This window comes from Pongo pygmaeus, chromosome 2, assembly GCF_028885625.2.
Source record: "Pongo pygmaeus isolate AG05252 chromosome 2, NHGRI_mPonPyg2-v2.0_pri, whole genome shotgun sequence".
Taxonomy (NCBI): domain Eukaryota; kingdom Metazoa; phylum Chordata; class Mammalia; order Primates; family Hominidae; genus Pongo; species Pongo pygmaeus.
Genome location: NC_085930.1, coordinates 106,359,445 through 106,383,744, shown reverse-complemented (window position 1 = coordinate 106,383,744; position 24,300 = coordinate 106,359,445). Strand labels below are relative to the sequence as shown.

General features: G+C 47.3%; 1 protein-coding gene across 7 annotated transcripts in view; it reads right to left on the bottom strand.

Moving 5' to 3' along the window:
• The window catches only part of KIF9 (kinesin family member 9), a 52,211-nt gene that overhangs the window by 27,744 nt on the left and 167 nt on the right, over nt 1–24,300 (bottom strand). The window contains exons 2-11 of one of the 7 annotated variants that reach the window (XM_063661230.1): nt 22,673–23,014; nt 19,120–19,217; nt 17,174–17,339; nt 15,396–15,502; nt 13,098–13,322; nt 9,034–9,117; nt 8,829–8,921; nt 7,589–7,736; nt 6,146–6,210; nt 321–398 (exon numbers count right to left, since the gene is read on the bottom strand). In XM_063661230.1, coding sequence (XP_063517300.1) covers nt 321–398; nt 6,146–6,210; nt 7,589–7,736; nt 8,829–8,921; nt 9,034–9,117; nt 13,098–13,322; nt 15,396–15,502; nt 17,174–17,339; nt 19,120–19,217; nt 22,673–22,793 — 1,185 coding nt within the window. In that variant the 5' untranslated portion in view covers nt 22,794–23,014. Of the gene's footprint in view, nt 1–320; nt 399–6,145; nt 6,211–7,588; nt 7,737–8,828; nt 8,922–9,033; nt 9,118–13,097; nt 13,323–15,395; nt 15,503–17,173; nt 17,340–19,119; nt 19,218–20,850; nt 21,297–22,672; nt 23,015–24,300 lie in introns of those variants that run through there. The other 6 variants (XM_063661233.1, XM_063661231.1, XM_063661234.1 and 3 more) reach the window with 6 other exon arrangements.

Here is a 24,300-nt window from a genome sequence, read left to right as displayed (position 1 = left end):
AGCCTGAAGATGCCCTTTTTTTTCTTTCTTTTTAAAAAATTTTCATCTTAAGGTCGACTTCTATCCCATTTCTAATAAGTTCTTTAGGCCTTACGTGAACTTGTTGGTGGCCTGACCTAGCCCTTTCACCCCATGACAGCCCCTAAGGGTCTCCAGGGACTGTGAAGACTCTGGCCAGTCCAGGAGTGGAAAGGGGCTGACCCAGGGCTGCATGGGGATGTTTGGTTGAGGCAGGAAGGGAAGCCTCGCTTGTGTGACCCAAGTAGCAAACCCATACACTTTCCCCACAGTGGGACACCTGCCCACAACCCCTGCTGTACCTCAGCATCATACTTTTCATTGATAGCAGGCTCAGTGGTGACTAGCTTCATCCTGCTGGCAAATCTCAGTGAAGATAGCTGCAAAACAGAGCAGGTAGACATTAGATGGCTCGCCACTAAAGTGAGACCCCAAGAGACCGGCCTTCTCAGAGACCTTGCCTGCCCTTTCCTGGCTCCTTAAGCTCCCTTGTCAACCCGTGTTGGTTCCCTTCCCCCAGAGGACATTGGACAAAAGGGTTCTTGGGTATGAGGTCCCCATGAGAAGAGCAGGAAAGTGACAGAGGGCACATCCAGCAGCCTGGTCCTCGTCATGTAGACTGTGAGGATGCGCACTGGTCTATTTCTTCATCCAAACCTGACCACTTTCTACCTCTAGGCCTCTGCTCAGGTGACCCCTGCCTGGAGTACCCTTTTCTGTCCTCCTATGCTGTCTGCCTTCCCGCGCTCCACTCTCTCTCCAAGGCTCAGCTGAAAATCAGCTTCCTTCCTGAAGCCCTCCTGGTTTTCCTTCACATGAAACGTCTCTGCCCCTTCCACAAACCACAGTGTTCCCCCTCCTTCACGCAATTTTCAGGGTCTAGATCAGCCATGTCCAACAGAGATACAATGCAAACTACAAATGTAAGCCATACATGTAATTTTATATTTTCTAGTAACCATGTAAGAAAAGCTAAAAAGAAGCAGGTAAAAATAATTTTAATATGTTTTATTTAAATTTTAACCCAAGATATCAAAAATATTATGGTTGGTTTGTGGGGTTTTGTTTGTTTTGTTTTGTTCTTTTGAGACAGGGTCTTGCTCTGTCATCCAGGTTGGAGTGCAGTGGCACAGTCATAGCTCACTGCAGCCTCTACCTTCTGGGTTCAGGCAATCCTCCCACCTCAGCCTCCTGAGTAGCTGGGGCTACAGGTGTGAGCCACTGCACCTGGCCCCAAAATGTTATAATTTCAACATGTAATCAACATTTTTAAATTATTGAGATATTTTACCATCTGACATGGTTTGGATCTCTGTCCCCACCCAAATCTCATGTTGAAATATAATCCCCAATGCTGGAGGTGGGGCCTGGTGGGAAGTGACTGGATCATGGGGGCGGACTTCCCCTTTGGTGCTGTTCTCATGGTAGTGAGTGAGTTCTTATGAGATCTGGTCATTTAAACGTATGGCACCTCCCTGCCCCTCACTTTCTTCCTCCTGCTCCTGCCATGTAAGATGTCTTCTCCTGCTTTGCCTTCCGCCATGAGTAAAAGCTCCCTGAGGCCACCCCCAAAGCAGATGCTGCCATGCTTCCTGTACAGCCTGTGGAACCATGAGCCAATTAAACCTCTTTTCTTTATAAAGTACCCAGTCTCAGGTGTGAGAATGGACTAATACACCTTTTTTTGGTGCTGGGTCTTTGAAATCTGGTGTGCATTTTACACTTGCATTATATGTCAGTCAGGACCAACCACATCTGAGTGCTCCATAGCTACATGTGGCCAGTGGCTGCCATAGTGGCCAGTGCAGGTCTAGCCCCTGAGCAGCGTCTGCTCAAACTTTACCCTGTGAAGATCCCCCTGAGCCATTCCTGGGAGGGCAGACGCTCAGGCCCCCTGATGAATAGACTCAGCAGTCTGGGTGGCAATGGGTAGTTCTGCTGCATTTGGAGGCAGGGGCCTCTAGCCACACATGCTAAGAAAGGCTGCTCTGGGGCGTGACCGATCTGTTAATGAAGCCTGGACTCTGCCCACCAGCCTCAGCCAAGTGTCCTCCCCACCATCCACAGGGAGTCCACAGGTTTGAGCTGAAAGGCTTCACTGCCAGCACAGAGATAGGCTCCTACCAGCCTTGTCCTCTGTATACACTTCCCTCAGGGACCTCTCTGCTGCCGAGCCACAAGGCCATGTCAGGACAGGAGGTGTACTGGGCTCTCTCAGCCTCCCTTCAGCAAGGCTTATGGCTATCATGTCTAACCCTGCATCCAACATCTGGGGCCTGGACCTCCCAGAGTGGCCTCAGCTTGCTCAGCCCTTCATTCTGTGAGAGAAGGGGCAGATAATGGGTAGGTAAGCTCATGCGAAGTTATGATAGGGCCAACCCTTCCACAGCACTTGCTGTGGCCAGGCTCTGTTCTAAGTGTAGAAGTGTGGTTACTCATTTAATCCTCGCAACTTCCTGTAAGGTAGACGCATCATCAACCCAGTTTTATAGACAAGGACACTGAAACACACAGAGGTCAAGGCAGCCACCCACGGCCACAGACCTGGTCTGTGGCCACACAGGAATTCAACTCAGGCACTCCAGCTCCTAAGCCTGCGCTCTTCATGGCTGGGAGCAGGACCAATAGGAAACCCATCCTAGTGCCTGGGTGGGGCCTGGGAGGGGCCAGAGGAGTAGTTTGCCAGGTGATGGGGAAGGGATAAGCGCATCCTGATGGAGGGACAGTACGCCCCAAGTGTGAGGGAGGTGAGAGCCAGGTCAACATCTCAGGTGGACTGAGACAATGACAGGATGCTCTGGGAGGAGGCTCAGTGGTACTGGCAGTGGAATTGAGAAAGGCCTTGAGGAATCATGGGCCTGCGGAATCAGTTTCTCAGGTAAGGCCAGCAAGTGGTAGGTGTGTGGTATATGTTGAACCTGAAAGGAGGGAAGCACTGGAATGCTCGTTAGCCTTTGCTACTCAGTAACAAGGCCAAAAATTCAACTCAGCAGAGGTCTAAAATGTGTGTGTGTGTGCTGATTGGCCTCTATGTCTTTGGCCCATTGCTTGTGAATAGAGATTATTTGCAAAATAGGTAAAATGAGACCACTAGGAAAGATAAATCTCTGCATAGAAGCATGCTCCAAAATGGACTCTGGGGTCCCCAGGACACTAAGAGTGATGCCTGGGGGGTCCCAGCAGAGTCTCTCTGGAGGGGGAGCCAGCCAAGGATAACTATGGCTGGAGGCCTATGACGTAGCTATGGGAACAGGCCCAGATGCCATGCCTCACTGCTTGTATGTTAGCTGAGGGGTGGAGAGCTCCTCCTTGGCAGTGACGAACAGCCAGGGGCCTCAGAAGGCAGGCCCAGAGATTCTAGCCTCAGGCCATGCTGGGCTGTCTCATATCTCAATGAATGATCCTAAAATGAGGAAGCAGGCTAGGAGTGGCTGGCCCCTAAGTGGGCCAGAGGAAAGACTGAAAGGGCTCTTCCTTGGGCAGTCTACTCTGGTGGCTCAGAGCTCAGCCACTGACCCCCTGCATGACCACCGACAGATCTCACAACTTCTCTGTAAGGTGAGGGGAGAGCTGCCTTGATAAGGTGTATATGTGCTCTGTACAGAGCTGGCTCACAGCGAGCCCTCAGGAAGACGTCTCTGTCATTATAGGTGGTGTTGCTTCTGTGCAGGGCCAAGTCAGACTCTCCTACTCCAAGTACAGCAGCAAGTATGGCCATGTCCTATCCTTGTGGTTACTCAGCACACATGTACAGTGTCACTGCATAAAGCAATACAATCCATGATGAGAATAGTTTTAAAGTTTCAACACATTTGGAAAAGACAATCATTAGCTTCCATACCCCCAATATACCTTTGTCCCAAACCCCTGAGACCCCTCCAACAGCTCCTCTGAGCTCTGGGTTAGGTCCTGGGCAGAGAACCCAAGTGGTATATGGGCACAAGCCCCCAGAGACTGCGGGTACCAGGAGAGGTGTTTCCTGAGCTGTAACCATCACAGGAGGTGGGGATAAAGGGAGACAGGGAGCTTCTACTGTCTTGGAGGGCATCTTTGTTAACAAGGCGGCCAGGAGGCCCATTTCTTACGGCTCTTCTTGGGTTCAACCATGCGGTTTTTTGTTGTTGTTGTTGTTGTTTTCTTTTCTTTTGAGATGGAGTCTTGCTCTATCACCCGGTTGGAGTTCAGTGGCCCAATCTCCGCTCACTACAACCTCTGCCTCCAGGGTTCTCCTGTCTCAGCCTCCCAAGTAGCTGGGATTACAGGTGCCCGCCACCACGCCCTGCTAATTTTTATGTTTTTACTAGAGACAGCGTTTCACCATGTTGGCCAGGCTGGTCTCAAACTCCTTACCTCAAGGAGTGATCTGCCCACCTCAGCCTCCCAAAGTGCTTGGATTACAGGCGTGAGCCATCATACCTGGCCTCAACCATGCATTTTATGCCATGAGACCAAGAAGTTCCAGAAGCCTTCCTCTGGGGATGCTGCCGGCACATCAGCTGGAGCTCTCCTCCCCTGCCTCCCAAGTCCCAGGGTGCTGGATGTACGACAGGAGCACTCTCCTTGGAAGCTGGGACAGTCCCTAATGCACACAGCTGGGAGACCCTGCAGGCATGTCTTGCCCTGAAGCATCTTTGGAAATAATCTGTTTCTTCTAAGTAGATTCTCCAGGTGACTGAAGCTTGCCTTAAACATCCACACTTGAAAAGTAAAATGTCTAATGATAGCTTTCCTAATCTGTCTTTTGTGGGGTTTTTTTGTTTTGTTTTTTTGAGACATCTCACTCTGTCATCCAGGCTGGAGTGCAGTGGCTCAATCTCAGCTCACTACAACCTCTGCCTCCCAGGTTCAAGCGATTCTCCTGTCTCAGCCTCCCGAGTAGCTGGGACCACAGGCGCGCACCACCATGCCTAGCTAATTTTTGTATTTTTAGTAGAGATAGGGTTTCACTATGCTGGTCAGGCTGGTCTTGAACTCCTGACCTCAGGTGATCCACCTGCTTCAGCCTCCCAAAGTGCTGGGATTACAGGCATGAGCCACCACGCCCGGCCCCTAATCTGTCTTATTTATGATGGGTGGCACTTCAGAGGAAGGTTGGGAAAGCCCCAAGCTGGAGGTGCTCAGCTGTGTGGACTCACCTGTGTCACTGGGCTAGACCTTTATTCCTGCCTCTAATTCTCACAAGCTTCTCCCTTCCCCAGGCCACCTGTGTCCTGCCACTTGGATAATCTCCCTGACTAATCCCACCTCTGGCCACAGCCCTCCCCTACTCAAACCCTGTGACAGCTCCAGCCACCTGCAGGAGAACAGCCAAGGCCTCAGCCGGGCCAGCAGAGCCAATTCAGCCCCTGTGATTTCTTTTCTTCTTGCTGAGAGCCCCACCCCCCGCAGTAGACAGATGTTCCTGGTGTGGGTCACATCTTCAGTCCCACTATTACCTCTGCCAGGAATACCTCTGCTTATCCTACTGCCAATCCTTTAACCCCAGCCAGCTCAGTGCCCATCTTTCCCTACTCCAGCTTCAGGAAAAGTTCCCCATCATCCCCATCCTGGCCTCCTCTGAAGGTCTCCTCCCTCTGGGCCTCACGTTACTTAGGGCCATGGCTTCTCTCTCTTTCTGGGTTGAGGATGCTGAGGCCCAAGGGCATTTAAGACTAATTTCTACCAGGTTACTCCTCCTTACCATGGTGCACATGGCAGGTGCTTAATACCATCTGCTCATACTGGCCTTATAACCACAGCCTGGAACCCTGTGGGGTTTTCAAGATGTTTAAACATGTGTGATTATAAAGAACAAGTGACCAACGATCCTTCTTGATCCCAATTCCAGGAGCACCACCCCAGGAAACATGGTCCTTGTCTTCACAAAGCTGGCTCTCAGCCTCCCTCCTCACACAGTCTCCCATGCTGAGCCTGCCTGCTGGCTGGCCCTCCACACAGCTTAGTGCTTGGTGTGTGGATCCTGGCTCTAGGCCCCCTCAGCAACTGTGGCTCAGACTCACCTCTGGATCCTTCCACTCTTGACAATGTCTATGGCCACTGTGCCAGGTTAGCCAGCCTGGAGCCTTACCCTGCCCTGGCACCCATGAAGGGGGATTCCAACCTGGTTTCATGGACTGTCTTTACATACCGTTTCTTCTAACTGGGCAGCTTCTCCATAGATGTTTGTCACGAGGACCATATTGCAGTTTCCCCCTGCAGAAAGCAAGACACAGAAGGGCTATGAACCATGTGTTTTTTCTGCTACAAAGGAGTTGATGGGGTCTGTTATACACTGAATGTTTTTTATTTGTTTTTTTGAAACAGGGTCTCACTATGTCACCCAGGCTGTAGTGCAGTGACACAATCACAGCTCACTGCAGCCTCAATCTCCTGGGCTCAAGTGACCCTCTTGCCTCAGCCTCCCAAGTAGCTGGCACCACAGGTGCACACTACCACACCTGGCTAATTTTTTTTGTTTTAGTAGAGACGAGGTCTTGCTATTTTGCCTAGGCTGGTCTTGAACTCCTGGCCTCAAGCGATCCTCCTGCCTCAGCCTCCCAAAATGCTGGGATTACAGGTGTGAGCCACCACACCTGGTTAAGACTGAATGTTTTTGTCCTTACAAAATTCATATGTTGAAGTTGTAACCCCGACGTGATGGCATCTGGATGGAGGACTTGGGGAGGGGGAGGTAATTTGGTTTAGTTGAAGTCAGAGGGTGGGGCCCCCATGATGGGGTTAGTGTCCTTATAAGGAAAGAGACCAGAGCCCTCTCTTTCTTTCCATGTGAGGATATGTGAGAAGGTGGCCATCTGCAAGCCAGGAGGAGGGCCCTCACTAGGCATTGAATCTGCTGGCACTTGAATCTTGAACCTTCCAGTCTCCAGAACTATGTGAAATAAATGCCTATTGTTTAAGCCACTTAGTTTATGGTATTTTCTTATAGCAGCCTGAACTGAGACAGGGTCAGAGAGGACACACACATCTGTGAGGCTGGGAGGTAAGGGGAAGAGAGAAAGAGAGGCCACCACATGTACCTAAAAGAGGATCCAGGAGAAAACAGCAGAGGAGAGATGATACAGGGCAGGGAGGGGCAGGGACAGGAGAGGGAGGTATGAGTTGGAGCTTTGCTCAGGGTGGCACTCAGTTAACAATCAGACACTAGTGACTGTGTTGTCAGGCTCAACACAAAGGCCTAGGGCCATGGGGATGATAAGACACAGCCCCCGCTGCTCTGTACAGGAGGCTGCAGGGGAAGGGAAGACGCCATGGGAGACAGGCCCTCGCCCCACGTCTTCAGGCTGTGAAGGATTCTGCCAGCTGTCCCCTCAGGACAAGGGGAAAAGAGAAGGTATTCCTAGTACAGGTAAAAAGTCTAAGGAAGGTTCTGAGGAGTGAATAGCATAGGGTGTTCTGGGCACAGTGCTTGATTCTGCCTTTCCAGGTGTCTGAAGTCACTGTGAATGTGCTGCAGGTGAATCCATGCCACCAGGAGGGAGCAATTCTATTATCACCAGTGGCAGATGTGCCAAACCTGTCCCTCCCCAAAGACACAGACCTTCCTCCCTGGGCAGCAACTGTACCCCCTCACCTAATGAGTCCTTCAGAGCGTGGGTAAGCTTGCACTGCCGAAAGGGGATGTGGTCCCGCTTCTGGTCCCCGAGGGCAATGATGGCCTGCTCCAGGAATGAGAGCGATTTGTTGATGTAGGTGGCTTCCTTCAGGACTCGGCCCTCAGACTACAAAGCAAAGGTCAGTTCCACTTTGGATGGAATAAAGCAGCTGCCCCACTAAGAACAGCAGTCTTCCTGGTCTGGAGAAATGCTATAAGTCTGTGGTCAGGTCAGCGCCTCCTTCCCAGAACCAGGGTCTTCTTTCAATGTCATGCGATTGTATTCCATCTTGGGCTAATAATGGTAATACCAAAACTCAGAAATATTCATGTGAACACTCATGTGAATGCTCATGTGAATGTGAATGCTTACATGAATATTCATATGGACATTCACTCAAAGATTCACACTAATATGAATATGTACTGAAATACTTGTCTAGATATTTGAGCAAAGAATCCTGTGAATATTCACACAAACACTCATGAATGCACATACATATGCTCATCTGAATACTCTTGTTAATACTTCTGCTAATACACTCATACAAATATTTAGTTGAAATACTCACGCAAATACTCATGAATACTCATATTCATTCACAAAGAAGCCAGGTGTTGTGGCTCACGCTTGTAATCCCAGCACTTTGAGAGGCCAAAGCAGGAGGATCGCTTGAGCCCAGGAGTTCAAGTTCAGCCTTGGCAACACAGCGAGACCCCGTCTCTACAAAAAAATTTAAAAATTAGCTGGTCATGGCGGTGCGTACCTATGGTCCCAGATACTTGAGACACTGAAGTGGGATGATCACTTGAGCCCGGGAGGTCAAGGCTGCAGTGAGCTGTATTTGTGCTACTGTACCCCAGCCTGGGAGACACAGCGAGACTGTGTCTCGAAACAACAACAACAAAAACACAGAGAAATGCTATACCAGCAAAGAATATTTACTGAGCACCGAGGGCCAGGCACTTTGCTAAGAATGTAGAGGGCACTATCTCATTTAATGTTTACAAAAATCCTCTGAGGTAGGAACCGCCCCCAGGTAATAACCGTTCCCTCTTTGCCAATCCTGTCCCTCCAGCAAGCCCACATGTCCCACTTCGCCTAGCTCAGGACTGTGTTCACAAATATCCAATGAGTCATGGCCCAGATGTGTAGGCACTATGCCAGAAAAAGGGCTCGTGGCTTATTGAGTAGCAACCTCCAGCCCCCATCACTTACCCCAGACTTCCCCAGCCTCTCTGAGCCTGCCAGATCCACCAAGTTAATTTTGGAAGTGATGTACTTTTCCTCTGATAAAGTCCGGGAATGGGCCTACAAAACATCCAAGCAGAAGTTAAGACTGTCACAGGGAGAAGTTTCTGACGGAGCAGGCCCCATGGGAATTGACTGCCCCGCCTGGGCTGATCAAAGAGCTTGCACCTACCTCTAAGTAGATGGTGAAAATGCAGTGTGATCTGGAAGAGTTTTTGTTCATAGTGTGGGAGGCTATAATCCTGTTGGTCTCACCCTGAAGAGGAAGGGAATCATAGGCAACATTTCGAAAAACTAAAACGACAAGGCACTTGGGTCATTTTTCAATTATACCAATAGCTACACAAGTGGTCTCATATCACTGCGATCAGCTGGGCCTTCCAGGCAAACCTCTTTTATAAACTAATAGAAAGGGAGTCAAATTGGAGTCCACATCTACACTTTCACCCACTGCTGGGGATGTGTGAATTGGTATAGCTTTCTGGAAAGCAAAGTGACAATAAAAATCAAGAGCCTTAAAAATGTTTATGAATATTGAATCAGAATCAACCTGCATGTCCAACAATTTGGGAATGATCTATGTGTACAGTGGAATATTGGGCAGCCACGAAAATGCTGACAAATAGTTTTTAATAACAGAGAGAAATGTAGAATCCAAAATCATATTATAGCATGATCTAAGGAATGCAAAAGCATTCATAGAAGAAATAAGCAGAATTCTGCTAATAAGATGTTAATAATAGTTGCTTCTGGGTTGGGGTTTATAGGTTATTTTTTCTTTTTTATACAGTTTTGTGGTTTTTTTTTTAGTGAGCATGTATTACTATAAAAAATAATAACTTATATTTTTATATTTTTATTTATTTATTTTGTGGTCTCCTTTTTTTTTTTTTTTTTTTTTTTTTTTGAGAGAGCATCTCAGTCTGTCACCCATACTAGAGTGTGGTGGCACAATCTCGGCTCACTACAACCTCTGCCTCCCGGGCCCAAGCCATCCTCCCACCTTGGCTTCCTGTGTAGCTGGGACTACAAGCGTGCACTACCACACCTGGCTAATTTTTGTATTTTTTGTAGAGACAGGGTTTCACCATGTGCCCAGGCTGGTCTGGAACTCATGAGTTCAAGAGATCTGCCCGCCTCGGCCTGCTACAGTGCTGGGATTACAGGCATGAGCCACTGTCCCTGACCTAGTAATTTGTATTTTTAAAGGGACAGTAGGCCCTTACCTCTAATTTACAGGAAGAGGCCTTCTAAGCAGAATATACTTAAAAAGGAATTTTTTGTAGAGACAAGGTGGTGGTGTGGTGGAAATGTCTGTTCTTGGAGAAAAAGGTCCTTGAGGGATAGACTGATGTCTCCTTAAATGCTGATGAGCAGTGCTATGAACAAGCCCCAAAGTGAGGGTGGGGGACAGCCCCCCTGGGGAGAGGAGAGCACCTGCTGAAGAGGGAAGGCCTGAGGCTGTGGAGCAAGCCTAGCAGACTCCTGTGGCCATACCTCTATAGCTTATAGTAGTGAGGCTATATAGTCTGTGGTCAGGCCTGTTCTACAAATCCAGTGACACTCACCAAGAATATAAGGGGTCACTTCATTTTTCTTCTTTTTTTTTTTTGAGATCATTCTCACTCTGTTGCCCAGGCTGAAGTGCAGTGGCGTGATGTTGGCTCACTGCAACCTCTGCCTCCCGGGCTCAAGTGATCCTCCTACCTCAGCCTCCCAAGTAGCTAAAATCACAGGTACAGGCCACCATGCCAGGCTAATTTTTTATATTTTTTGTAGAGACAGGGTTTCGTCATGTTGCCCAGGCTGGTCTCAAACTCCTGAGCTCAAGCAATCCTCCTGCCTTAGCCTCCCAAAGTGCTGGGATTACAGGCATGAGCCACCACACCAGGTCATTCACCTTTACTCTTCAGTCCCCCTTCTGAAGTACCCTCTTGCCTTGTCTTTCTTTCTTTTTTTGTATTTTTAATAGAGAGGGGGTTTCACCATGTTGGCCAGGCTGGTCTCGAACTCCTGACTTCCAGTGATCCGCCTGCCCCGGCCTCCCAAAGCTCTGGGATTACAGGCGTGAGACACCGCACCTGGCCTTGCCTTGTCTTCTGGCCCTTTAAAAAAGATCCTGCTATTGACGTTGAGGACGTAAGTTGCTATGTTGTGAGAAGGCACTATGATCCTGCCTGTGAACAGCCATTGCACAGATGCCCATTGCCTGGGCAACATAGCGAGAACTTGCATAAAAAATAAAGAGTTCCTAGCCTATATGACTTCTAAAAGAATAACATACACTTGACTGATTTCTTTTCTTGTTTTTGAGACAGAGTGTTGCTCTATTACCCAGGTTGGAGTGCAGTGGCATGATCTCAGCTTACTGAAACCTCTACCTCCTGGGCTCAAGTGATCCTCCCACCTCAGCCTCCCAAGCAGCTGGGACCACAGGCATGTGGTCCTGGCTAATTTTTGTATTTTTGGTAGAGATGGGGTTTCACTGTGTTGCCCAGGCTGGTCTTGAACTCATGAGCTCAAGTGATCCACCCAGTTGACCTCCCAAAGTGCTGGAATTACAGGCGTGAGCCACTGTGCCAGCACATTTGACTGGTTTCTAAGAGCCTTTATTTTTTTGAGATGGAGTCTTGCTCTGTTGCCCAGGCTGGAGTGCAATGGCGCAATCTCAGCTCACTGCAACCTCTGCCTCCTGGGTTCAAGCAATTCTCCTGCCTCAGCCCCCCGAGTAGCTGGGATTACAGGTGCCCACCTCCACTCCCAGCTAATTTTTTTTTTTTTTTTTTTGAGATGGAGTCTCCCTCTGTCGCCAGGCTGGAGTGCAGTGGCACAATCTCAGCTCACTGCAACCTCCGCCTCCCGGGTTCAAGCTATTCTCCTGCCTAAGCCTCCTGAGTAGTTGAGAGTTAGCACTACCACGTCCAGCTAATTTTTGTATTTGTAGTAGAGACAGGGTTTCACCATGTTGGCCAGGATGGTCTCAATCTCCTGACCTTGTGATCCGCCTGCCTCAGCCTCCCAAAGTGTTGGGATTACAGGCATGAGCCACCGTGCCCGGCCTAATTTTTGTATTTTTAGTAGAGATGAGGTTTCACCATGTTGGCTAAGCTGGTCTTGAACTCCTGACCTCAGGTGATCCACCCACCTCGGCCTCTCAAAGTGCTGGGATTACAGGCATGAGCCACCGCACCTGGCTCTAAGAGCTTTTGTATAGTAAGTATGCTAATTCTTATTTTTTTCTTTTTTTTTTTTTGAGAAGGAGTTTTGCTCTTCTTGCCCAGGTTGGAGTGCAATGGTACAATCTTGGCTCACTGCGACCTATGCCTCCCAGGTTCAAGTGATTCTCCTGCCTCAGCCTCCCTAGTAGCTGGGATTACAGGCACCTGCCACCACACCCAGCTAATTTATGTATTTTTAGTAGAGATGGGGTTTCACTATGTTGGCCAGGCTGGTCTCAAACTCCTGATCTCAGGTGATCCACCCACCTCAGCCTCCCAAAGTGCTAGGATTACAGGCATCAGCCACCGCACCCGGCCTTATTTTTTTCCATACAAGAGTTCATAATTTAACTGAAAAAAGGCACATAAGAATCATTTCAACTATGTAAAGAAAAAACTGCACAGGAAAAAAGACTGGAAGGAAATGAGCTAAAATATACATTATTGTTGCCTTATGTAAAAAACAGATTATGCATGAATCATTTTTTCTTTTTCTTTTTATTTATGTAACAGGAAAGGAAGAGGAAATAAAATCCTTTTTTGTTCCTATATATTTTTTTCAGCACTATCTGAACTTGCTAAATGTGCATATATTAATTTCCATTCTAATTATCAAAGTAAGTAAAAAACTAGTTGGACACAGTAGCTTGCCTGTAATCCCTGCATTTTGAGAGGCTGAGGCGGGAAGATCGCTTGAGCCCAGGAGTTCAAGACCAGACTGGGCAACATGGTGAGACCTTGTCTCTACAAAAAAAAAAAAAAAAAAAAATTAAGTGGGCATGGTAGCATGTGCCTGCGGTCCCAGCTACTTGGGAGGCTGAGGCAGGAGGATCACTTGAGCCCATGAGGTCAAGGCTGCAGTGGGCCATGTTCATGCCAGTATACTCCAGACTTGGAGACAAACCAAGATCCTGTCTCAAAAAAAGAAAAAGAAAAAGAACAAAGAAAAAGAAAAGCTGAGAAGGAGGGTGGGAGGGAGGGAGAGATGGAAAGGAACCCTCAGGTTTTATTATCTCACCTCAAAAAGGAGGCTGAATGCATCCTCCTCCTGACTGGTGAGGTGAACTGACAAGCCCTTAATGAAGACTCCTTGAGGGTTTTCCACGATGGTCATTGGTGTGACTGAGGGTCCAACATAGGGCAGAGTGGACAGGAGATCAAACAGGCTCTCATTATAGATTTCCAAATAGGAAACACGCACAGTGATGGCATGTGTGGGGCGTTCTTCGATCATCCTAAAAACCTAGATGACAGATTGCACAGCGGTCACCAAGAGCAGAACTCCAACAGCCAGCTAGCATAAGGGGGGCTTCCTACTTCAGAAGGGAACATCAAGACGTATAGAATAATTCTTGTCCTAAAGGAATTGGGTGATATTTAGTATCATCTTGTAGTTTTTTGAGGCTTGACATCAGATTGGCTAACACTTGAACCATCTCAAGAAGTAGAGGCATAATGAGTGAAAAGGACTCTGGAGTGAGGATTTCTTATTTCATAGAGTCTCATCATTTATATGCCTCTTTCAAATCTATTTAATTCCATCCGCATATGTGATTGAGGCAGTGCAGGGGCAATACCTATTTGTGGAAGGCACCACGAAATAAAATTATTTGTTGGCCAGGTGTGGTGGCTCACACCTGTAAGCCCAGCACTTTGGGAGGCGGAGGTGGGCAGATCACGAGGTCAGGAGATCGAGACCATCCTGGCCAACATGGTGAAACCCTGTCTCTACTAAAATTACACAAATTAGCTGGGCGTGGTGGCGTGCGCCTGTAGTCCCAGCAACTCGGGAGGCTGAGGCAGAAGAATCTCTTGAACCCAGGATGCAGAGCTTGCAGTGAGATGAGATCGCGCCACTGCACTCCAGCCTGGGTGATAGTGAGATTCCATCTAAAAAATAAATAAATAAATAAATAAAATAATTTGTCTATGGTCACTCAGCTAGTAAGGGCAGAAGTAAAGCCAGAACTCAGCCTTCTCAACTCCTAATTCCCTCCCCAGTGCTTATCAAGGAAGGGATAATTCCTGAGGTCCTGCCTTCCTCTAAGAATTTAGACCTGTTCTGTTCAAAATGGTAGACACAAGTTACAGATGGCTGCTGAGTACCTAAAATGTGGCTAGTACAAATGAACTGAGTTTTAAATTTTATGTAATTTTAATTACATTTAGATTTAAAAACTGATGCAATTCAGTTATTGGTAAACTTTAAGTATGTCTGGAACAACTTGGGTATGTAAATCTACTTTTTAACATTTTATGAAATCTAAATACAGATCAAGCATTTCTGATAATATTTATGCCTAAACTGAAATGTGCCCCAAGTATAAAATATGTACTGGATTTCAAAGACTTAGTATGAGAAAAAGAATGTAAACTATCTCAATAAGTTTATATTGATTACATGCGGAAATATTTTAAATATATTTAGTTAAATAAAATATACCATTAAAATTAATTTCATCTGTTTATTTTTACCTTTTAAAATGTGGTTACTGGAAAACTCAAATTTGCATGTGACTTACAGTATATTTCTATTAGTGGCACTGGGCTAGATTACTAAAGTCTAAGATGCTGAGATACTGAAGCTTTGACAGTGGGATATTAAGGATATTGCTCCAAAAACAGAAGCATGGATGGTTCACATACTAGAGGAATGTCTACACTTCTTATAGGACAGGGAACACTTCTTATAGGACAGGGCTGTAAAGCTGCCAAGATGCTTTCAGGGAAAGTCTTTTGCCTCCTACCTCCGACCAGAGGGTCCTTACAGAACCCAGGCTAGTGGGGCCCAAAGGAAGGCCCTTCTGTCTTATCTTCAGTTATGCTATTGAGACCCCCCGGGCTGACACAGTCCTGAAAGCTCAAGTCATGCCCTCCTTCTTGCTTTTGATCTTTCAGGGGCTGTGGTGGTGAAAAAAGCCAGAGTAGGCCAGTAAGGAAGCTCTGCAAGGGTCTATATGCCCCTCATTAAAACCAGGAAGGAGAATGATTAGGACCTCCAAATCCTTAATTACAGGATCACAGACCATTGGAGCAGCAAGAGGCTGATTAGCATGTCTGACTTCCTCCTTCCCAAATGAGGAAACAGGCTCAGTGTGGGTATGGCTCAGAGTCTGACACCCAACCTCCTGGTTTCCTGAGGCCCCTGACTCTACTGACTCCAGAGCCCTGTGTATGTTGTCTCCAGTACCAGTATCCACTGCAACTTCTTTGAGGCCTGGTCCCCACTGTCTCTAGTAGCTGGCCTGGGGTCAGTAACGTCTATGGCAGAGAGAGGGAACCTGTGTGGCATCCCACCCTTGGGCCCACTCTCTACCTGCTGCAGTGCACGAGGGAGGATCCCCCGGTGCTTGTAACTCTCAGTTGCCCCCGTCATGGTGTATGTCTTGCCAGCTCCCGTCTGCCCATAACACATGATGGTGCCTGCAAACATTTCAAAACACGGTGACATCCAGGAAAATAGCTCCAAGGATAACTCTCCCCTCCCCCAGCATGCCTGGTGCCAGCCAGGGCCCTTTGCATGAAGATGGCCAGTGGGAGCAGCCAAGAACATCAGGAATTCCACCATGGAAGAGGATGGGTGGGCAGGGGACCAGGGACAAAAGTAGTCAAAACAAGGACATCTGCCCTGAATCTGTGGTCCCCACAATGCTCTGCTATTCACTCCACCAAGAGATGATCCGGCCCTAGGGCTTCTGAGAAGGACAGGGAATCTCAGGGTACAGAGGAACTGGAACTTTTCCTAAAAAGATGAGGAGGGAGATAGGAGCATTAGACTCCAGCCCTTCTCTAGCACAGCTATGAACTGCCACGGTCTCAGAGTTGGCAGGAGGCATCAACTTCCCCACAGAGGCAAAGACGGGCTTTCAAAATCTCCAGGAAGAGATGGAGTGGAAAGGGCATTTTCTGTCAAGGGTGAGAATTCTTTGTAGACTACAAATTCCTGCAGGATCAAACAGGGCTCCTAGTTGGTTCCATGTCACTTCCAGAAATGTACCACCATGATCAGGCCCTGATCTGGTCCACTGCCCACCCTGGGAAGACTTTCATTGCACTTCTCAACATCCTTTAGGTCTACCATCACCACCAGGCTCCAGGACACAAACCATGCAGTCACCCTGAGCTCCGGCTCCTATCTGTTCTTCCCCTTAGCATGGGCAGCCTGAGCCAGACCCCATCCCACAAGCTGCCCATGGGCATTTACATGGCAGATCAGCCCAGGCAATGCTGGGCTGTGGAAATTTTTTGCCTTTGTCACACAGACACTCTAGTTCTTGGGACTGGTAGCAGGTTTTATACAAGCGATCCTGATTCAGCATCTGAGTTGGAGCCAGAAATGGTGTCTATTAACCCAACACAAATGAACAGGAAGGAGTCACTTCAGCTGCAAATCAGAGCCCATCTGTGGTTCCACAGCACCAGTGGTCAAGACTATTCATCTCCCTGGGCCTTAGTTCCTCTGTCTTCACCTCCTCAAGGTCACAATCCCCTCAGAGCATCATGAAAACCAAAAGAGAACCTCTTTAAGTCAGCGGGGACCACATCTACATATCACATTCAGGATAAATTACAGCATCTACACTCAATGCACTTTTAAATATAAAACCTAAACTTGCAAAACAGGGAACATCCTAGTCAGCAGCCACCAGATGGCAAAGTCTACATACTGGGATATATTCTTTTATACAATCCTATACTAGAATATCAACTGTACATTGATTGTGTTGGTAGAATACATGAAAATAGCTCCTAGCAGGAAGCTGAGAGACAAATGTTTGGACTCCATCAAATTTGTCATAAAGACACATCTTCAAAACTAATACTTGAGAGATTTGAAACAGGACAATTGAACCCCCGTGACCTATAGAGAGCCACAGTCTTTTAATTTTCCTATGAAGGTAGAATCCCAGGACATTGGATCAAGCCATGCACACAATGTCAACAAGCAAACAGTAAGTTTTGCAACGTAAGAACATGGAGACAGACAAACATACAAATGATAGTAAGTGAGGTTTTATTTTATTCACCATAAAATATTTGCATCTCTTACTCCTCAGGTTCTTACATAAGACAACGGTTAATTAATTAAGTTACCATTATAGCCATCGAGGGCCTGAGAAACCACATCCTTTGCAACTGTCTCATAAACCAAGTCCTGGGAGGCATCGTGAAGAACTCTATCCAACTTAAACGACCAGTCTGTCTGTTGGTTATTGACAACTCCTCTCCGAATGTCTTTTTTTAAGTGAATATCAATGCTCTAGGAAAAAAGAGTGAGAAAGAAAAAAATGTTATTTGTTCAAAAATGGGTATTAAAAAAATCACTGATAGCTGAGGCCTAATCTGGAGGGAACAGAGGAAGTGAACTTTAGGATGAATGGGGACTCCCACGTAGGGGCTAATATTCCAGATGAATTCTTTGGGATGGGAGAAGAGAGTTCCTGCAGGGAGGTGGAAAGATCAGGAGAGTGGAGCACTTCCTAGTTTTAGCACCTCTAACCCTAGTTCACACGGTGCTGTCTGTCTTGATTTCCCCACCTATGATATGAGGTCAAATTTATCATGTTCTTATTAAACAAGTTTTAGATAGATTCCATAAGCATACGGAGGTCTTGAATTATGCCAGAGGGAATAGTGAGCCTGGTAATAACAGAGGCCTGGGCTCCAGCCCCATTGCTCTGGTTGCTGGCAGTGAGGCCTCCCTCAGCTCTGCATTATGGTGAACATCTACTTCCACACACACGCTATGGGCCAAAGTGAGTGATGATGAAATGAAAGCCACAGAGAAGGCTATGGACTTCTCAGACATAGGAATTAAGAGTAAATTGAGGGTGTTATCAGCAGAGTTTTAGAGGCATGCCCCTTCATAGTAAGCCATTGTGGTAGCAGCTGGCTTAGGGACATACTGGGTAAGTTCAATGGTAGATTCCAATCTTTTTGATGAGAACTTCTGATGTAAAGACTCTTGCTGAAATCTTACACTGACTGCCCTAATGCAGGAGCTATACCTGGCTACAGAGAGAAAAATTAAGATCAAGAAAGACAGACTTGGCCAGGCGTGGTGGCTCACACCTGTAATCCCAGCACTTTGGGAGGCCGCGGCAGGTGGATCACCTGAGGTCAGGAGTTCGAGACCAGCCTGGCCAACATGGCGAAACCCCGTCTCTACTAAAAATACAAAAATTAGCCAGGCATGGTGGCACGTGCCTGTAATCCCAGCTACTAGCAGGGCTGAGGCAGGAGGATCGCTTGAACCTGGGAGGCGGAGGTTGCAGTGAGCCAAGATCGTGCCACTGTACTCTAGCCTGGGCAACAGAGTGGGACTCTGTCTCAAAAAAAAAAGAAAGAAAGACTTGGTCCATTCACACATTAAATGCTCTGTGCTTCTGTGTTCGCTGAAAACCATGTCCAGCAGGACACATTTGATAGGCCTGCATGTGAGCTCTTTTCTGACCGCTAGGACCTGTGAGGCTTGGGCAGTTTGCCCTTGAATTTTTCCTTTGAAGAATGTCTCAATGCTGCCCAGAGTAGGCCCTAATTGTTTGCTGAATGAAAATATCTAACACTCTCACGCTGTCCTAAGCCTTCAGAAGCATTCTCAGCGTGAGGATATAGGGACAGATATATCTTTCCACTTCTCTTGATAAGTATTTCTCCAGCTGTTTTGATAAGCTAAACAGTAATGAACTCAAGATATTCTTACTGCACCCCATGGGAAATTATAAAATGACAGATCAATCACTAGAAAGCTTTATGAATGTGAACAAATGTCAATTTTTCTGTGTCAGATACGAGGGTAAAGGTAAACTTATTAATTTATTAAAGGTAAAATTATTAAAAGACAATTAAAGATAGGATTTTATTAATTTCTTCATTAGCAGTGTTTTGAGGGGGTGGTTTGGATTTGATGGACTCTAGAGTCCATTGGATCCTGTCCAGTTCTGTCTTGGTCCTTCAAAGGTTGCTTGGAAATACGGTCACAATATAGCAAGGTGGAACAGAGACGCCCAGTCAGGTGAAGGCAAACACGTCGCACTTACTCTTTTGTCATCTCCGTATCTGATCATTTCATGAGCAAAGTCATCGGTGGGTTTGACACGGACAAATGCATGAACTTTTTTCCTAGTACCCATTCTAGCTAAAAAGAAGGGAACAATGAAATACTGAGTAGTCATTATCAAATAACAAGTAGAGGAGAGGGGTCATTCATTAAGAAGATCAGAAAAGAGTGATGAGCAGTCCATTTTTCCCTCTCTCCCTGAAAGCCAGTTTTCCTTTTCACCCCTCAGCATTTCAGTGTTCTACCCACAAGACACTGCTCAACAAATACACACACTTTCTGCTTCACAGACTGCTTTGCCATTTTCCACCAATGACCCCAGAGAGACCGAAATACAAAGTAAAAAGAATGCTTCCTTTAGTGGCCTAATCTTAGATGTCATTTCTAGAAATGTTCTGCATCTAAGATGATGAGTCCACTTATGCTTTCCTTCATTTATTATATTTTCTTCTAAAATACTTACTATGAAATACATTAAAACTAATTTTCTTTTCATTAACTTATCTTGCTTCAGATACAGCATCCTCTTCTCCAATAGACTAACTAGATCAGAAATAGATGACCTAGAAGTATATTTGGTCCATAATAAATATTCTTTCTTCTCTTACTATATTGAGAAAAAATATCACAGACAGTCCCCTACCTCCTCTTGCTCTCCTAAAACCTAACTATATTCTCATCATTTTCTTTCAGTGTGTGTGTGCGTATGCGTGTGCATATACATATATATAGTAGTATAAATAAAGGAAGACATAGGACATATATACATACATTTTTTTTTTTTTTGAGACAGAGTCTCACCCTGTCACCCACGTTGGAGTGCAGTGGTGCTATCATGGCTCAATGCAGCCTTGACCTCCCAGGCTTAAGTGATCCTCCTGTCTCAGCCTCCCCAGTAGCTGGGACTACAGATGCGTACCACTGTGCCCAGCTAGTTTTCTTACATTTTTTTTGCAGAGATGGTGTCTTACTATGTTGCCTAGGTTAGTCTTGAACTCCTAGCCTCAAGTGATCCTCCTATCTTAGACTTCCAAAGTGCTGGGATTACAGGCATACCCAGCCGATGTTCAATATTTTTTTAAAAATTAACATTTATTTCATTTTTTTATTTTTGGAGACAAGGGTTTCTTTATGTTGCCTAGGCTAGCCTTTAACTTCTGAGCTCAAGTGATTCTCCCATCTCAACCTTCCAAGTAGCTGAGACTACAGGCGCATGGCTTGGCTTTAAAAAAAACTAACTTTTGGCTGGGTGCAATGGCTCATACCATAATCCTAGCACTTTGGGAGGCCAAGGTGGGCAGATTCCTTGAGGCCAGGAGTTTGAAACCAGCCTGGGCAACATGGTGAAAACCCATCTCTACAAAGAATACAAAAATTGGCCAGGCAGCCAGGTGCGGTGGCTCAGGCCTATAATCCCAGCACTTTGGGAGGCCGAGGCAGGTGGATTACCTGAGGTCAGGAGTTCAAGACCAGCCTGGCCAACATGGTGAAACGCCATCTCTACTAAAAATACAAAAATTAGCCAGTTGTGGTGGCAGACGCCTGTAATTCCAGCTACTCAGAAGGCTGAGGCAGGAGAATCGCTTGAATCTGGGACGTGGAGGGTGCAGTGAGCTGAGATCACGCCATTGCACTTCAGCCTGGGCGACAGAGAGGGACTCCATCTCCAAAAAATAAATAAATGAATAAATAAATAAAATAAATAAATTACCAGGCATGGTGGTGCATGCCTATAGTCCCAGCTACTCAGGAGGCTGAGGTGGGAGGATCACTTGAGCCTGGGGAAGTCGAGGCTGCAGTTAGCTTTGATCATACCACTGCACTCCAGCCTAGGTGACAAGAGTGAGACCATGTCTTAAAAAAAAAAAAAAAAAAAAACTAACTTGGGCCAAGCGCAGTGGCTCTTGCCTGTAAACCCAGCACTTTGGGAGGCTGAGGATGGCAGATTACCTGAGGTTAGGAGTTCAAGATCAGCCTGGCCAACATGACGAAACCCTGTTTCCACTAAAAAAAAATACAAAAATTAGCTGGGTGTAGTGGCAAGCGCCTGTAATCTCAGCTACTCAGGAGACTGAGACAGGAGAATCGCTTGAATCTGGAGGGTGGAGGTTGCAGTGAGCCAATGTCATGCCACTGCACTCCAGCCTGGGTGACAGAGCAAGCTCAGTCTCAAAAAATAAATAAATAAATAAATCTAACTAACTTTTAAGATGTTAACCATAAAAACCCCTCATGTATAACAGGGACTACTTTTAATTAGATTATCTTGCTTTTTAAAAAGGTACATTAAATAATGGTAACATTTTATTTTATTTTATTTTATTTTTGAGGCAGAGTCTCGCTCTGTCACCCAGGTTGGAGTGCAGTGGTGCGATCTTGGCTCACTGCAAGCTCTGCCCCCCGGGTTCAGGCCATTCTCCTGCTTCAGCCTCCCGAGTAGCTGGGACTACAGGCACCCGCCACCATGCCCCGCTAATTTTTTTGTATTTTTGGTAGAGATGGGGTTTCACCATGTTAGCCAGGATGGTCTCAATCTCCTGACCTCGTGATCTGACCACCTCGGCGGATCATTTTATATAAAATTATCTGAGAGAGGTCCAATGGGTGTTACCTGACAAAAGTTATTCCAGATTTTATTTATTATTTTTGAGACATTTATTTCAGACAGAGTCTCACTCTCTCTCTCAGGCTGGAGTGCACTGGTGTGATTTCAGCTCACTGCAGCCTATCTCCCAGGCTCAAGCAATCCTTCCACCTCAACCTCAACCTCCAGAGTAGCTGATAGGACAGGTGTGTGCCACCACACCCGGCTAACGTTTTGCATTTTTGTAGAGATGGGGTTTCAACATGTTGCCCAGGCTGGTCTCAAACTCCTGGGTTCAAGCAATCCACCCACCTCAGCCTCACACCCAATTTCTAAAGCTTGGGGAACCACTCTTCACATCCAAGGGCCCATTCTCCTGCTCAGGGAAATTCAGATGCCATCCAGGGTATGCTCCAAAAGGGACCATGAAGAAGCAGGGGAGCTCTGGGAGCAGGTGCCCAGGCCTCTCTCCCTGAAGCCCCTGCACAAGAGTAGCACAGGCCAGTTCAGAGCATCAACCTCAGCTGGGCATGGTGGCTCACGCCTGTAATCCCAGCCTTTGGGAGGCCAATGTGGGAGGATTGCTTGAGGCCAGGAATTAGAAACCAGCTTGGGTAACATAGCAAGACCTCGTCTCTACAAAAAATTTTAAAAATTTGCCAAGTGTGGTGGTGCATGCGTGTGGTCCCAGTTACCCAGGAGGCTGAGGCAGGAGGGTCACTTGAGCAGTGATGGCACACCACTGCTCTCCAGCCTGGACAACAGCATGAGACTGTCTCAACAAAACAAAACAAATAAGCAAAAGCATCACTCTCCCTCCAGAGCCTGGCCCTTTTCTGCCCTGCTATTTGCCAACATGCACATGCACACGCAGTCACCCCATGTATGCTTCCCAAGACCCTCCCCATGCTGACACCATGGCTCCAAGCAGGCCAGGAGCCATACCTACCTGCAATAAGTCTTCCTTTGCACACCCGTCTTGTGAGCCTGCTACTCAGCAGCCCTTTAACACCCAAACATTTGGGGACCCCATGCCATCTTGCACTTACTGAAATACTGCTTGTTACCATTCTTAGTCACTTCACTTGAGTGGGTTCCAGTTCCCAAATTAAATTACAAGCTGCTTGAAGGCAAGGATTGTGCTTTTTATCTCTTTTGAATCCCCTCACAATGTCCAGGGCAGAGCCCAGCACAGAGTAGGTGTTCAGGAAATGGCAGTGGTTGGTGATGGTAATGGCTGGAAGTCAGAGGGCAGCTGAATCTTCATATGTGGGTCTATCTTCAGTCACTACTGAGAGAGTCCCAAGGGGCATATGATGTCACTCCCCTTCCATGACAACTCCAACCCAAGCCCACAGCCCTTCCAGGAGGACACTTGGTTTCCAGGTGCAAAAATCCACATCCAGCACCTCACCACACACTTTTTTTGTTTTTGTATTTGTTTTTGTTTTTTGTTTGTTTGTTTTTGTGACAGGGTCTCACTCTGTCACCTAGGCTGGAGTGCAGTGAAACAATCTCGGTTCACCGTAGCCTCCACATCCTGGGTTCAAGCGATCCTCCCACCTCAGCCCCCCAAGTAGCTAGGACTACAGGCATGCACCACCACGCCCAGGTAATTTTTGTATTTTTCGTAGAGACAGGGTTTCGCCATGTTGCCCAGGCTGGTCTTGAACTCCGGAGCTTAAGCAATCTGCTCACTTCAGCCTCCCAAAGTGCTAGGATTACAGGCGTGAGCCACGGCGCCCGGCCCCCTTCCTTTCTCCCTCAGGACCTTAAGGGGAATGTCTCTCCTTGGGGAACCACCCTTTGATATTTCTGGTATAACAAAGCAAGTCTCTGAATGGCCACCAGGAGACTTCTGTGTTAAGGCGCTCGAGGTTTCCTCATTTGTCTTTAGTGGAAATGAACAGAATTGGCAACAGGCACCCATGAAGACTCGACAAGAGGAAAGGGAGCGTTTGGTGGGATGGAAGGCACCAGGTGGGTCCCTATCTTCCAGTGCTCCCGTCCAGATAAGGGGCTGTCATGGGGAACCCTCATAGCTACCCGTAGCGGCAGCAGCAACACCCGAATCCAAAACACTGGGTTCAACTGCACCTGGCCTTGGCTGAACAAGACTAGGATGCAGGCAAAACTAGACTTTCTCCTTTTTCTCACCCAGTGTGCCGGACCCCCGCGTGGAGCCTGGGCGGCAGTGGGCTTTGGACCCATTCCGGTCCCTCTCTGGAGAGGTTTCCTCATCTGTAACACGAAGGGCTCCGACTGGTGATCCCAAAGCCCCCTCTAGCTCGAAAACCGACTAATGCAGAAGAGTCCAGACGACCTCTGGCTCCCTGCCTCACGGCCTCTATGTCCTGGGCGCGAAGTGGGACCCCTTTGTGAGACCAATGAGCATTAGCTCCGAAGACCGTAAGCCGCGGTCAGGCTGAAAGGACTCCCGCGACGTCGCGCCCTCCTTCACCTGGGTTTCAGAGATGAGCGACCCAGCTGGGAACCCCCAGATAGAGTGGTTTTTGGACCCCAGCCACTTTCAGCAGTCCGGGCGCACACCCTTTTCCCGTCTCCCCACTCCCACCG